This window comes from Oncorhynchus masou, unplaced genomic scaffold (genome assembly GCF_036934945.1).
Source record: "Oncorhynchus masou masou isolate Uvic2021 unplaced genomic scaffold, UVic_Omas_1.1 unplaced_scaffold_864, whole genome shotgun sequence".
In the NCBI taxonomy this organism is placed as follows: Eukaryota; Metazoa; Chordata; class Actinopteri; order Salmoniformes; family Salmonidae; genus Oncorhynchus; species Oncorhynchus masou.
Genome location: NW_027015101.1, coordinates 40,077 through 54,325, shown reverse-complemented (window position 1 = coordinate 54,325; position 14,249 = coordinate 40,077). Strand labels below are relative to the sequence as shown.

The window sequence follows — 14,249 nt, the reverse complement described above, 5'->3', positions numbered from 1 at the left end:
GCTGTTAGTGTCTTAACGACCGTTCCACAGGTGCATGTTCATTAATTGTTTATGGTTCATTGAACCAGCATGGGAAACCGTGTTTAAACATTTTACAATGAAGATCTGTGAAGTTAATTTGTAAAAATCCAAATATCTTTGAAAGACAGGGTCCTGAAAAAGCTCCCAAACAGTAATTCTGATTCCCATGTAAAACAACCCTTTGAGTGATTTAAAATATGACCCATAATGTTTTTTTTGGGGGGGGGATAGAATTTTTAATCTCTTTTCCTCTCATGGCTAACTACCAGGAAGTTTATAAAGACAGGCTGAGTGGGCGAGGAGCTTATATTCATGAGCTGGCCTTGACTGACAGGTCTTTGAAAAGTTATGAAACGCGGATGCAGTGTTGCTGTAAAATCATCTCAAGCTAATTTAGTGAAACACAAAGCAATATTAAGAAATATATTTAAAAAACCACGCTGTAACCGACAGTTCATTTGTTCATTAGACATGGTGGGATCTTTTTCTGCAGGTTATTAAAGTAGTGATGATATGGTGTGTGGTCCTCCCACTACCACTCAGGTAACATGTCCTCCCACTACCACCCAGGTAACATGTCCTCCCACTACCACCCAGGTAACATGTCCTCCCACTACCACCCAGGTAACATGTCCTCCCACTACCCCCCCAGGTAACATGTCCTCCCACTACCACTCAGGTAACATGTCCTCCCACTACCACCCAGGTAACATGTCCTCCCACTACCACTCAGGTAACATGTCCTCCCACTACAGGTAACACTACCACCCAGGTAACAGGTAACATGTCCTCCCACTACCACCCAGGTAACATGTCCTCCCACTACCACCCAGGTAACATGTCCTCCCACTACCACCCAGGTAACATGTCCTCCCACTGTAACATGTCCTCCCACTACCACCCAGGTAACATGTCCTCCCACTACCACCCAGGTAACATGTCCTCCCACTACCACCCAGGTAACATGTCCTCCCACTACCACCCAGGTAACATGTCCTCCCCCACTACCACCCAGGTAACATGTCCTCCCCTACCACCCAGGTAACATGTCCTCCCACTACCACCCAGGTAACATACCACCCAGGTAACATGTCCTCCCACTACCACCCAGGTAACATGTCCTCCCACTACCACCCAGGTAACATGTCCTCCCACTACCACCCAGGTAACATGTCCTCCCACTACCACCCAGGTAACATGTCCTCCCACTACCACCCAGGTAACATGTCCTCCCACTACCACCCAGGTAACATGTCCTCCCACTACCACCCAGGTAACATGTCCTCCCACAGGTAACATGTCCTCCCCACCCCCCAGGTAACATGTCCTCCCACTACCACCCAGGTAACATGTCCTCCCACTACCACCCAGGTAACATGTCCTCCCACTACCACCCAGGTAACATGTCCTCCCACTACCACCCAGGTAAACATGTCCTCCCACTACCACCCAGGTAACATGTCCTCCCACTACCACCCAGGTAACATGTCTCCCACCACCCAGGTAACATGTCCTCCCACTACCACTCAGGTAACATGTCCCCCCAGGTAACATGTCCTCCCACTACCACCCAGGTAACATGTCCTCCCACAGGTAACACTCCCACTACCACCCAGGTAACATGTCCTCCCACTACCACCCAGGTAACATGTCCTCCCACTACCACCCAGGTAACATGTCCTCCCACTACCACCCAGGTAACATGTCCTCCCACTACCCCCAGGTAACATGTCCTCCCACTACCCCAGGTAACATGTCCTCCCACTACCACCACCCAGGTAACATGTCCTCCCACTACCACCCAGGTAACATGTCCTCCCACTACCACCAAAATACTACTGGTGGGGAGAATACTGCCGGTGGGAGAATACTACTGGTGGGGAGACTGGTGGGAGAATACTACTGGTGGGAGAATACTACTGGTGGGAGAATACTACTGGTGAGGAGAATACTACTGGTGGGGAGAATACTACTGGTGGGGAGAATACTACTGGTGGGGTGGGGGAGAATACTACTGGTGGGAGAATACTACTGGTGGGGAGACTGGTGGGAGAATACTACTGGTGGGGAGAATACTGGTGGGGAGAATACTACTGGTGGGGAGAATACTACTGGTGGGAGAATACTACTGGTGGGGAGAATACTACTGGTGGGAGAATACTACTGGTGGGGAGAATACTACTGGTGGGGAGAATACTACTGGTGGGGAGAATACTACTGGTGGGGAGAATACTACTGGTGGGGAGAATACTACTGGTGGGAGAATACTACTGGTGGGAGAATACTACTGGTGGGGAGAATACTACTGGTGGGGAGGTGGGGAGAATACTACTGGTGGGGTGGGGGAGAATACTACTGTTGGGGAGAATACTACTGGTGGGGAGAATACTACTGGTGGGGAGAATACTACTGGTGGGGAGAATACTACTGGTGGGAGAATACTACTGGTGGGGAGAATACTACTGGTGGGAGAATACTACTGGTGGGAGAATACTACTGGTGGGAGAATACTACTGGTGGGAGAATACTACTGGTGGGAGAATACTACTGGTGGGAGAATACTACTGTTGGGAGAATACTACTGTTGGGAGAATACTACTGGTGGGGAGAATACTACTGGTGGGAGAATACTACTGGTGGGGAGAATACTACTGGTGGGGAGAATACTACTGGTGGGAGAATACTACTGGTGGGAGAATACTACTGGTGGGAGAATACTACTGGTGGGAGAATACTACTGGTGGGAGAATACAACTGGTGGGAGAATACTACTGGTGGGAGAATACTACTGGTGGGAGAATACTACTGGTGGGAGAATACTACTGGTGGGAGAATACTACTGGTGGGGAGAATACTACTGGTGGGAGAATACTACTGGTGGGAGAATACTACTGGTGGGAGAATACTACTGGTGGGAGAATACTACTGGTGGGAGAATACTACTGGTGGGAGAATACTACTGGTGGGGAGAATACTACTGTTGGGAGAATACTACTGGTGGGAGAATACTACTGGTGGGGAGAATACTACTGTTGGGAGAATACTACTGTTGGGAGAATACTACTGGTGGGGAGAATACTACTGGTGAGGAAAAGCACATTCTCTTCATGCAGATTCTAGAATATTCACATGAAAATCTGTTGCCAATTGATGGAATCCTGGCTAGTGATGTAACAAATAAATATGATACATCTCCCGTTTGGCAAGTCTCTTGTGATGCGGTTCAAAGCCACACTGACGGATGTGTTGACATGACAACTGCGTTGGAGTTCTGAATGACCCTTCTAATTCTATTTGCTGATATCCAACAGTCACATTTTGGCACCGGCAGAGCAGCTGTCTCGTTATATAAGTCACGCCACCCCTCTGCAAACACACCTTCTCCCGTGTTGGTTACGAGGCATAACTTATGACGAGTAGGTAAGAGAATATCATGTTCCCGTTGGTGTATTAAAATGAGAGTTGGGATGATGTTCCCCTACCGCCTTAATAACCCCCCCCCCCCCTCTTGAATCCAAGGGTTTGACATGGGGGAGGGGACCAGTCACTTTATCAATGTAGAAGCAACAGTCATTTTTCATACTTTGGTCGACACAATTTGACCTGGTTTCATCCAAATATTATTCAATTTGATGAAAACATGATTTTTAACTGTTCGTGACCGTTTTTAAGGTAGTTTTTTGTGGAGCTCAGGTCAGTTTTGCGGATGTCAAATGTAATCCTTGGCGTGTGTGTGTGTGTGTGTGTTCTTGTTCTAGTTTCCAGGAGACAGACAACGCATGGCATGGAGGCTGCTTGGCCCTGGCAGAGCTGGGGAGAAGAGGCCTGCTGGTGCCCTCTCGTCTCCCGGACGGTACGTAACAAAACCCTGCACACACAGCTAGCTAGAGCGGCGTGCGGGAGCTGCTTGTATTTGAACTATGACACGCAACACCCCTTCCCTTCCCATAAACCCTCACAGTCACAACAGCCATACAGAACAACAACCCCCCTTCCCTTCCCATAAACCCTCACAGTCACAACAGCCATACAGAACAACAACCCCCCTTCCCTTCCCATAAACCCTCAGTCACAACAGCCATACAGAACAACAACCCCCTTCCCTTCCCATAAACCCTCAGTCACAACAGCCATACAACTCAGTCACAACAGCCATACAGAACAACAACCCCCTTCCCTTCCCATAAATCCTCAGTCACAACAGCCATACAGAACAACAACCCCCTTCCCTTCCCATAAATCCTCAGTCACAACAGCCATACAGAACACCAACCCCCCTTCCCTTCCCATAAACCCTCAGTCACAACAGCCATACAGAACAACAACCCCCCTTCCCTTCCCATAAACCCTCAGTCACAACAGCCATACAGAACAACAACCCCTTGGGATAAACATGGACAGATTTTATTTTGGTATTGCTTTTTAGGACTGTATTAAATATATACAACTTCTCACCACCATGCACCTTGTAGTATACAACATATTATAGTCACTTAAATAGTTCCACCCTTGTTCTATACAGCGTTCTGTGATCAGATGTGAAGGGTTAACATTTTATATGAAAGGCTATTTGGGTCAAGTCAGTGCAGGTGAGGAGGGTTTTCTGAAAAGAGGTTTTCCCTGCAGCCTACCGGAGACACCATCACATGTTGGTTTAAAACACCAGTCTTGCTTTTAGTGCTTGGTAAACATTTGATCGTCCTATAGACCGACAGGGGCGTGTCCGTGGAGGTTCAACTGTACAGCTCCACTTTACTCCTTTACATCCTGGTCCTAGACTAGAGTCCGTGAGGGTTTTGAGCCACTGTGGACTTCCTGTTGTCTGTTGGATGGGTATTGGTTCAACTGTCACTTGGTGTTCAGCAGCAGAGAGGTCTCCTCCTCAGTGCTCTCCCTCCTCCTGTCTCCTTCACCACCCTCTTAGTCTGTCTCTGTTTGTGAGGGGCTGGAAGCCTGGTGTTTTTCCTGGCTGGGAGCTGGCTCTCTCCCCTGGCAGCTCTCTTCACCCCCCTAACGTTGCTACTAGACTGGTCAGTCTGGCTCTCGGCTGTGTGTTCCTGTTTCACCTCCTTGGAGAGGCCTGTGGTTGTGTGTTTCACCTCCTTGGAGAGGCCTGTGGTTGTGTGTTTCACCTCTCTGGTGAGGGCTGTGGTTGTGTGTTTCACCTCTCTGGTGAGGGCTGTGGTTGTGTGTTTCACCTCTCTGGTGAGGCCTGTGGTTGTGTGTTTCACCTCTCTGGCGAGGGCTGTGGTTGTGTGTTTCGCCTCTCTGGTGAGGGCTGTGGTTGTTGGGAGACAGGGGCAGCCTGTTGGGCGTACTGACGGACTGTCTGCTGCCATAGAGCTGAGGCTGGAGGAAGAGGAGGAGCTAGCCAGCTGGCAGAGAGCCAGGGCTGCAGTCTGTCTCTGTTGGTCACTGGGCTCCTTGTCTGTTTGGGTGGGAGCTGGGATGGAGCCCTGTTGACTGAGATCCACTGCGATTAAGGTGGCCATTTTGGAGCAGTGGTCTGGGTTGCCTGGTGTGGCCCTAAGGCTCAGGTTCAGTGGCAGGTCCTCCTCCGGGTGCCCTGTTTCAGGACAGCTCCCCCTGCTGGAGAAGAGGTCTGACTCCTGGTCCTTTTTGGAGAGGTTCAGGGGCATCAAATCTTTCTCAGTATCTTCATCATCATCGTTATCATCTTCACCATCTCGTTCAGATGAGGAGTCGTTGCTTTCGGCAGAGGTGGAGTGCTCTGCACGGTTGGCTGCCGACCTGAATGAGGAAGAAAGACAAATAATATGCATAAGATTAGACATCCACTGATCCATCTGTATAGACTAGTTAGATTAGACATCCACTGATCCATCTGTATAGACTAGTTAGATTAGACATCCACTGATCCATCTGTATAGACTAGTTAGATTAGACATCCACTGATCCATCTGTATAGACTAGTTAGATTAGACATCCACTGATCCATCTGTATAGACTAGTTAGATTAGACATCCACTGATCCATCTGTATAGACTAGTAACATTAGATTAGATATCCACTGATCCATCTGTATAGACTAGTTAGATTAGACATCCACTGATCCATCTGTATAGACTAGTTAGATTAGATATCCACTGATCCATCTGTATAGACTAGTTAGATTAGATATCCACTGATCCATCTGTATAGACTAGTTAGATTAGACATCCACTGATCCATCTGTATAGACTAGTTAGATTAGACATCCATCTGTATAGAATAGTTAGATTAGACATCCACTGATCCATCTGTATAGACTAGTTAGAGCTGCAGCTGTTTTGACAGGGAAAGAGCTGTGTGAGGAAAGTGCATGTTGTTGTATCATCACTTACCCTCTTTCCATGTGCGTCATCAAGCTCTGTGGTGCGTCCTTTTTGCTCGGCTCTACTCTGGTTGGCTGAGAGGCTGGCTCTGGCCCTCCTGATTGGTTGACAGGCTGTAGTTCCCCCAGGACGGTACATCTGGAACCCTCCGTAGTGTCTCTCTGGGTGAAGGGGTGTGGAGGGCTGGGTCTGTCAGGGGAGCCCAAGGCAGAACACCCCTCCATGGGGCTCAGCCTGGTGGGCTTGTCTCTGCTCTGCTCCACCTGGCTGGTCCCTTCCTCCGTGGGTCTGCTGTGGGGTTCACCGTGGAGCCTGGGGTGGAGGTAAAAGTCATAGTCCCTAGGTCCCAGGCCGGGGCCTGGTCTTGGGTCGTACACATCCAGAGGAAAGTACCTGGAGCCTGGGAGAGGGATGGGGTGTGGGTGGTGGTGGTCCGCGGGTCGGTACAGGCCATAGGGCAGGGGGAGACCATATCTGTAGGGGTATGGAGGGATGAGAGATGGGTGGGAGTGGTCCGGGTTCATGGGTATCACAGGTCTTTGTGGGGTCTCCAGGAAGCTAGGCCGGTAGGTCTGGGAGTTTGGCCCAGAAAGGTGATGTGTCCCTGGGATGAAGTAGGGCTGGTAGAGGGGGTGGTGGGCCGGGTGGCGATCAGGAAACAGGTAGGGAGGGTACTCAGGTATTATGTGAGGTGGGAGGGGCTTCAGCGGCATGGAGGCTGCTGCCATTGGGCCCCAGGCGAAGGTGGGGTTATGGAATGATGGCATGGGCGGAGTCAGAGACGGCTCCCCTGATTGGTTGTGGGACGACTTTAGCGCGACCTCTGGGTTCTCCCGATTGGGTGTGACTTGGGAGAAGGCTGACGGGCGTGGCAAAGCCTTGGCCTCTTTGAGTTCCTTTGTGTCTGATTTGATCTGAATGTCTTTCCTGACTGGACTCCCACACGCCTCCTCTCTCTTCTCCTTCTCTCTCTCCTCCTCCTTCTCATCCTCTCTCTCCTCTTTCTCCTCCTCTCTCTCCTCCCTCTCCTCCTCCCTCTCCTCCTCCTTCTCTTCTCTCCTGTTCTCCACTCCTCCTCTGTGACCCTCAGGGGTCATGAGCCGCTCCACAGGAAGTGGCCCTGATTTGTCTTTCAGGGTTAAAGATGCCAGTTTGTGGTTGGCTGGGCCAGGGGTCTTGGTCTGCCTCCCTGCGTGGCCTCCTTTCTGAGACACCAGTGAGATAGAATTCATACAGAGGTTGTACTTCATGTGGTTGAACAGGTGAGACTTCTCGTTGCAGGTGAACGGGCACTGGAAACACTGGTACTTGTAGGGCTTGCCTGGGGGCCGTGGGATGTAGTGAGGCCTCTTGGGCTTGCGCTCCTGAACGCTGAGCATTTTGGATCTGGTGTGTGTGTGTGCAGTTTCACTGCAAAGACAAGAGGAAGAGGTAACAGATTGATGGATTAGTTGCGCTGCACATTGACGGACATTTTTTTTATATGCATTTCTTCATATTATGTACAATGACATGTGTTTTAACACTTAGTTTCTTTACATCGTTAATGATCTTTAATGAAATGTCAGGGTAGATGAGTGTTTTAGGACCATTTCATTAATGATCTTTAACGAAATGTCAGGGTAGATGAGTGTTTTAGGACCTTTTCATTAATGATCTTTAACGAAATGTCAGGGTAGATGAGTGTTTTAGGACCTTTTCATTAATGATCTTTAACAAAATGTCAGGGTAGATGAGTGTTTTAGGACCTTTTCATTAATGATCTTTAACGAAATGTCAGGGTAGATGAGTGTTTTAGGACCTTTTCGTTAATGATCTTTAACGAAATGTCAGGGTAGATGAGTGTTTTAGGACCTTTTCGTTAATGATCTTTAACGAAATGTCAGGGTAGATGAGTGTTTTAGGACCTTTTCGTTAATGATCTTTAACGAAATGTCAGGGTAGATGAGTGTTTTAGGACCTTTTCGTTAATGATCCTTTTTGTTGGAGGTTTTGTGTTAACAGCACATTCTCTCCCAGCGTTTTACTGAGTAGGATTAACATGGCTACTAGTCCAGTTCAACTGGTTCAGCTAGAGGAGGAGAGTAGTTAGACTAGTTTACACTGACCTCTGTCTATGTCTTTTATCTGCTCAGGCCAAAGATAGAAGGCCCCTCCCTAAGGACACTGCACCCTCAGGGCATATAGTCCAGTCCACATGTATACATACACACATGGATCAAGCCAAGCGTCCTAGTATGTAAATGAGGAGTGTTAACTGAGTCAAACTGGTGCCAGATGGACGTGTGTGTGTGTGTGTGTGTGTGTGTGTGTGTGTGTGTGTGTGTGTGTGTGTGTGTGTGTGTGTGTGTGTGTGTGTGTGTGAGAGTAGAGGCCCTCAGGATAACCTATTCCACCAACAGTTGCTCTGTATGTTTGGAACAAGGAACAACTATCCAGCTTTCACAGTATGTGAACCACCTGCATGTTATTTTTGCATAGACCATCACTGTCATGGGTGGCTGGTTGTGTCTCTACATAGACCATCACTGTCATGGGTGGCTGGTTGTGTCTCTCTACATAGACCATCACTGTCATGGGTGGCTGGTTGTGTCTCTCTACATAGACCATCACTGTCATGGGTGGCTGGTTGTGTCTCTACATAGACCATCACTGTCATGGGTGGCTGGTTGTGTCTTTACATAGACCATCACTGTCATGGGTGGCTGGTTGTGTCTCTCTACATAGACCATCACTGTCATGGGTGGCTGGTTGTCTCTCTACATAGACCATCACTGTCATGGGTGGCTGGTTGTCTCTCTACATAGACCATCACTGTCATGGGTGGCTGGTTGTGTCTCTACATAGACCATCACTGTCATGGGTGGCTGGTTGTGTCTCTACATAGACCATCACTGTCATGGGTGGCTGGTTGTGTCTCTACATAGACCATCACTGTCATGGGTGGCTGGTTGTCTCTCTACATAGACCATCACTGTCATGGGTGGCTGGTTGTGTCTCTACATAGACCATCACTGTCATGGGTGGCTGGTTGTGTCTCTCTACATAGACCATCACTGTCATGGGTGGCTGGTTGTGTCTCTCTACATAGACCATCACTGTCATGGGTGGCTGGTTGTGTCTCTACATAGACCATCACTGTCATGGGTGGCTGGTTGTGTCTCTCTACATAGACCATCACTGTCATGGGTGGCTGGTTGTGTCTCTACATAGACCATCACTGTCATGGGTGGCTGGTTGTGTCTCTCTACATAGACCATCACTGTCATGGGTGGCTGGTTGTGTCTCTCTACATAGACCATCACTGTCATGGGTGGCTGGTTGTCTCTCTACATAGACCATCACTGTCATGGGTGGCTGGTTGTCTCTCTACATAGACCATCACTGTTATGGGTGGCTGGCTGTCTCTCTACATAGACCATCACTGTCATGGGTGGCTGGTTGTGTCTCTACATAGACCATCACTGTCATGGGTGGCTGGTTGTGTCTCTACATAGACCATCACTGTCATGGGTGGCTGGTTGTCTCTCTACATAGACCATCACTGTCATGGGTGGCTGGTTGTCTCTCTACATAGACCATCACTGTCATGGGTGGCTGGTTGTGTCTCTCTACATAGACCATCACTGTCATGGGTGGCTGGTTGTCTCTCTACATAGACCATCACTGTCATGGGTGGCTGGTTGTCTCTCTACATAGACCATCACTGTCATGGGTGGCTGGCTGTCTCTCTACATAGACCATCACTGTTATGGGTGGCTGGCTGTCTCTCTACATAGACCATCACTGTCATGGGTGGCTGGTTGTGTCTCTACATAGACCATCACTGTCATGGGTGGCTGGTTGTGTCTCTACATAGACCATCACTGTCATGGGTGGCTGGTTGTGTCTCTACATAGACCATCACTGTCACGGGTGGCTGGTTGTGTCTCTCTACATAGACCATCACTGTCATGGGTGGCAGGTTGTGTCTCTACATAGACCATCACTGTCACGGGTGGCTGGTTGTGGCTCTCTACATAGACCATCACTGTCATGGGTGGCTGGTTGTGTCTCTACATAGACCATCACTGTCATGTCCTATAGGTGGATGGTTGTGTGTCTCTCTCCTACATATCCATCATCCTGTATCTGTCTAGGTAGGCTGGTTGTCTGGACTAGGCATCATAGACCATCACTGCATCATGGGTGGCTGGCTGCATCATGTAGGCATAGACCATCACTAGGCATCATGGGTGGCTGGCTGTCTTTCTACATAGACCATCACTGTCATGGGTGGCAGGAGTGTCTCTAGATAGGACCATCACTGTCATGGGCAGGGCTGGTTGGCATCATGTAGGCAGGAGACCATCACTAGGCATCATGGGTGGCTGGCTGTCTCTCTACATAGACCATCACTGTCATGGGTGGCTGGTAGTGTCTCTACATAGACCATCACTGTAGGCAGGAGGTGGCTAGACTAGGCATCATGTAGGCAGGAGAGTCGCCATCACATCATGTGGGTGAGCTGGTTGTGACTAGGCATCATGACCATCACTGACAGGGTGGCAGGAGAGTCTCTAGACTAGGCATCATGTCAGGAGGTGGACTAGGCATCATGTGGCAGGAGAGTCGCTAGACTAGGCATCATGAAGTCATGGGTGGCTGGTTGTGCATCATCTACATAGGAGACCCATCAGACTAGGCATCATGTCCTATAGTAGGTATGGATAGGCATCATGTGTGTCTCTGGACTAGGCATCTGTATAGGAGAGTCGCTAGACTAGGCATCCTGTAGGATCTGTCTAGGTAGGCAGGAGAGTCGCTGGACTAGGCATCATGTAGGTAGGAGAGTCGCTAGACTAGGCATCATGTAGGTAGGAGAGTCGCTAGACTAGGCATCATGTAGGCAGGAGAGTCGCTAGACTAGGCATCATGTAGGCAGGAGAGTCGCTAGACTAGGCATCATGTAGGCAGGAGAGTCGCTAGACTAGGCATCATGTAGGCAGGAGAGTCGCTAGACTAGGCATCATGTAGGCAGGAGAGTCGCTAGACTAGGCATCATGTAGGCAGGAGAGTCGCTAGACTAGGCATCATGTAGGCAGGTAGGCAGACCAGGAGTAGTAGGTAGACCAGGCATCATAGACCAGGAGTAGGCAGGAGAGTCGGTAGACCAGGCATCATGTAGGACCAGGAGAGTAGCTAGACTAGGCATCATGTAGGTAGACCAGGAGACCAGTAGCTAGACCAGGCATCATGTAGACCAGGAGACCAGTAGCTAGACCAGGCATCATGTAGACCAGGAGACCAGTGGGTAGACCAGGAGATCAGTGGGTAGACCAGAGACCAGTGGGTAGACCAGGAGATCAGTGGGTAGACCAGGAGACCAGTAGGTAGACCAGGAGACCAGTAGGTAGACCAGGAGACCAGTAGGTAGACCAGGAGACCAGTAGGTAGACCAGGAGACCAGTAGGTAGACCAGGAGACCAGTGGGTAGACCAGGAGATCAGTAGGTAGACCAGGAGACCAGTAGGTAGACCAGGAGACCAGTGGGTAGACCAGGAGACCAGTAGGTAGACCAGGAGACCAGTAGGTAGACCAGGAGACCAGTAGGTAGACCAGGAGACCAGTAGGTAGACCAGGAGATCAGTAGGTAGACCAGGAGACCAGTAGGCATCATCCAGGCAGGTAGGCAGACCAGTAGATCAGTAGGTAGACCTCACCCTGTCTAGTAGACCTGGAGGGCATGTAGCGACACGCTTCTCTCTCTCTCTGTCTCTCTCTCCCTCACGAAACTGCCTGCCTGAAGGCGTGGGAACCGAACGGCACCTGTTTCCCATGACTACACCTGTGCTGCAGCGGGATGCAGTGATACGTGGCTCTGGGCACACGGGCACGGCTCTACTACAGCGGGCTAGTCAGCTAGGACACATCTCCTGATCTGATGAGCTCCTCACACCACATCAACCTTGTAGAGAGAGTGTGACTGGCCTTCTGACAGCATGGGCTTCCCGGAGAGACTCTTACTCAGGAGTCAGGGACTTACAGGGAAAAACTGTGTGTCTGTGTGCGTGCGTGTGTGTGTGTGTGTGTGTGTGTGTGCGTGTGTGTGTGCGTGTGTGTGTGCGTGTGTGTGTGTGTGTGTGTGTGTGTGTGTGTGTGTGTGTGTGTGTGTGTGTGCGTGTGTGTGCGTGTGTGTGTGTGTGTGTGTGTGTGTGTGTGTGTGTGTGTGTGTGTGCGTGCGTGCGCGTCCGTAGTAAACTGACACAGCAACGGAGAACGTTCATACACATCTGAATAGGAACTGGTATTCAAATGAGAACCGTGTCAATTTAACGAGGTTATAACAAATCAGATGTTTTCCTTTCAGAAAGAGCTGTCGCCTAAGGCCCTGTCTCCAGGTTAGGATATACACACACACACACACACACACACACACACACACGGTTCAGGGCTCCGCCTAAAGAGAGTGAACCGTTCCGTCACACACTGTCGCAAGAAGTGGTCTCTCAGGTTCCTGCTCAGGTGTGGTGCAGAACGGAGCGCCACTCCCTTCTCAAGAAGAGAAATCGGTTGCAAAACCTTGGTGGTTGTAATATCTTGCTATCATTACCTGGAACAGAGCCTCCTCTCTGTCTACCAGACACAAAGACCCTCACAGAAACAGAGCCAACACTGTCTACCAGACACAAAGACCCTCACAGAAACAGAGCCAACACTCCGTCAACCAGACACAAAGACCCTCACAGAAACAGAGCCAACACTCCGTCTCTTCCAGAAGACACAAAAACCCTCACAGAAACAGAGCCTCAACCAGACACAAAGCCCCTCACAGAAACGGAGCCAACACCAGACACAAAGCCCCTCACAGAAACAGAGCCTCCACTCCGTCTACCAGACACAAAGACCTTCACAGAAACAAGTCCGTTTTCTTCTTGTTTCCCAACTCAAACCCTCTCCTCCGTATCTTACCAGGTGTTCTTAGTAAACACCTGGTTAATCTACCCAACAACATGTGGTAATCAGTTCCATGTGCTGTGGTCCACTTCCTCTGTCTCAGACATAACAAGGCAGTGTTGACTGTTGAGGTCGGGGGTCAGGTGTGTTTGTGGGTCTGTCCGTCAGCACCATGCAGGCAGCAGGTTATTAGAACACACAGGTAACAGGTGGCCTAACAGGTGTCTCACCTCGCCCTAAAATACACCTGTAGACTCCGCTTCACATGTAAACCCCCCCCACACACACACACACTGAACCACAGACTGGTTTCAAGCTACAATTTAGCTGGATATGCAAAAAAATAAATAACGGCTTGTCATGATGGCGTTCACCAACTGCCGTTTCTCTTGAGCCGTGAAACCCGTGGTGGTTAGGTAGTGAGAAAGCAGTCTTACCTGCTCTGTTTGTGAGGACGCCTGTTGCAGAGTGTGGGAGCACCGGCCAGTGGTTCTGCGACCGTGTCTCCAGTAGTGTCCCAAATGTGTGTGTGCTCTGCTGCCTGGTCTGTGATGAGTGTTGATCTGACTTCCTGTCTGTGAGGTCTTACCTGTCCTGTTACCTTGGACTAGTTTACCTAGGGGGCGGAGCCTAATTTATCCCAACAGTAACAGTAGGGCCCTGAGTGGGCGTGGCCTCCAGCAGCAGTAGAGCCCTGAGGGGGCGTGGCCTCCAACAGAAACAGTCGGGCCCTCAGGCAACATCCATCCTAGCTGAATATTAGTCAGGCCCCGAGACACCATTTACATGATGGGATAAAGGCAGAGACAGTTAGTTTTCTCTCTCTGTCTCTCTCTCTGTCTCTGTCTCTCTCTGTCTCTCGCTCTCTCTGTCTGTCTCTGTCTCTCTCTCGCTCTCTCTGTCTGTCTCTGTCTCTCTCCCTCCGTGTCCCTGTCCCTCCTTGTCTCTCTCCCTCCC

The 14,249-nt window shown here is 49.9% G+C and overlaps 2 protein-coding genes across 2 annotated transcripts in view; one reads left to right on the top strand and one right to left on the bottom strand.

Moving 5' to 3' along the window:
- Positions 1-12,470, top strand: part of LOC135537869 (tubulin-specific chaperone D-like) — a 30,757-nt gene extending 18,287 nt beyond the window's left edge. Inside the window, exons 14-15 of the mRNA XM_064963880.1 lie at positions 3,780-3,874; positions 12,145-12,470. Of these exons, the coding sequence (XP_064819952.1) occupies positions 3,780-3,874; positions 12,145-12,275 (226 nt within the window). The 3' untranslated portion in view covers positions 12,276-12,470. The remainder of the gene's footprint in view (positions 1-3,779; positions 3,875-12,144) is intronic.
- znf750 (zinc finger protein 750) lies at positions 4,404-13,879 on the bottom strand. The gene is made up of 3 exons (XM_064963879.1): positions 13,730-13,879; positions 6,366-7,766; positions 4,404-5,772 (listed from the first exon to the last, which is right to left on the bottom strand). Exons 2-3 carry the CDS (start codon positions 7,733-7,735, stop codon positions 4,881-4,883), a joined length of 2,262 nt encoding a protein of 753 aa, XP_064819951.1. The 5' UTR covers positions 7,736-7,766; positions 13,730-13,879; the 3' UTR covers positions 4,404-4,880.
- Between the last annotated feature and the right edge of the window lie 370 nt (positions 13,880-14,249).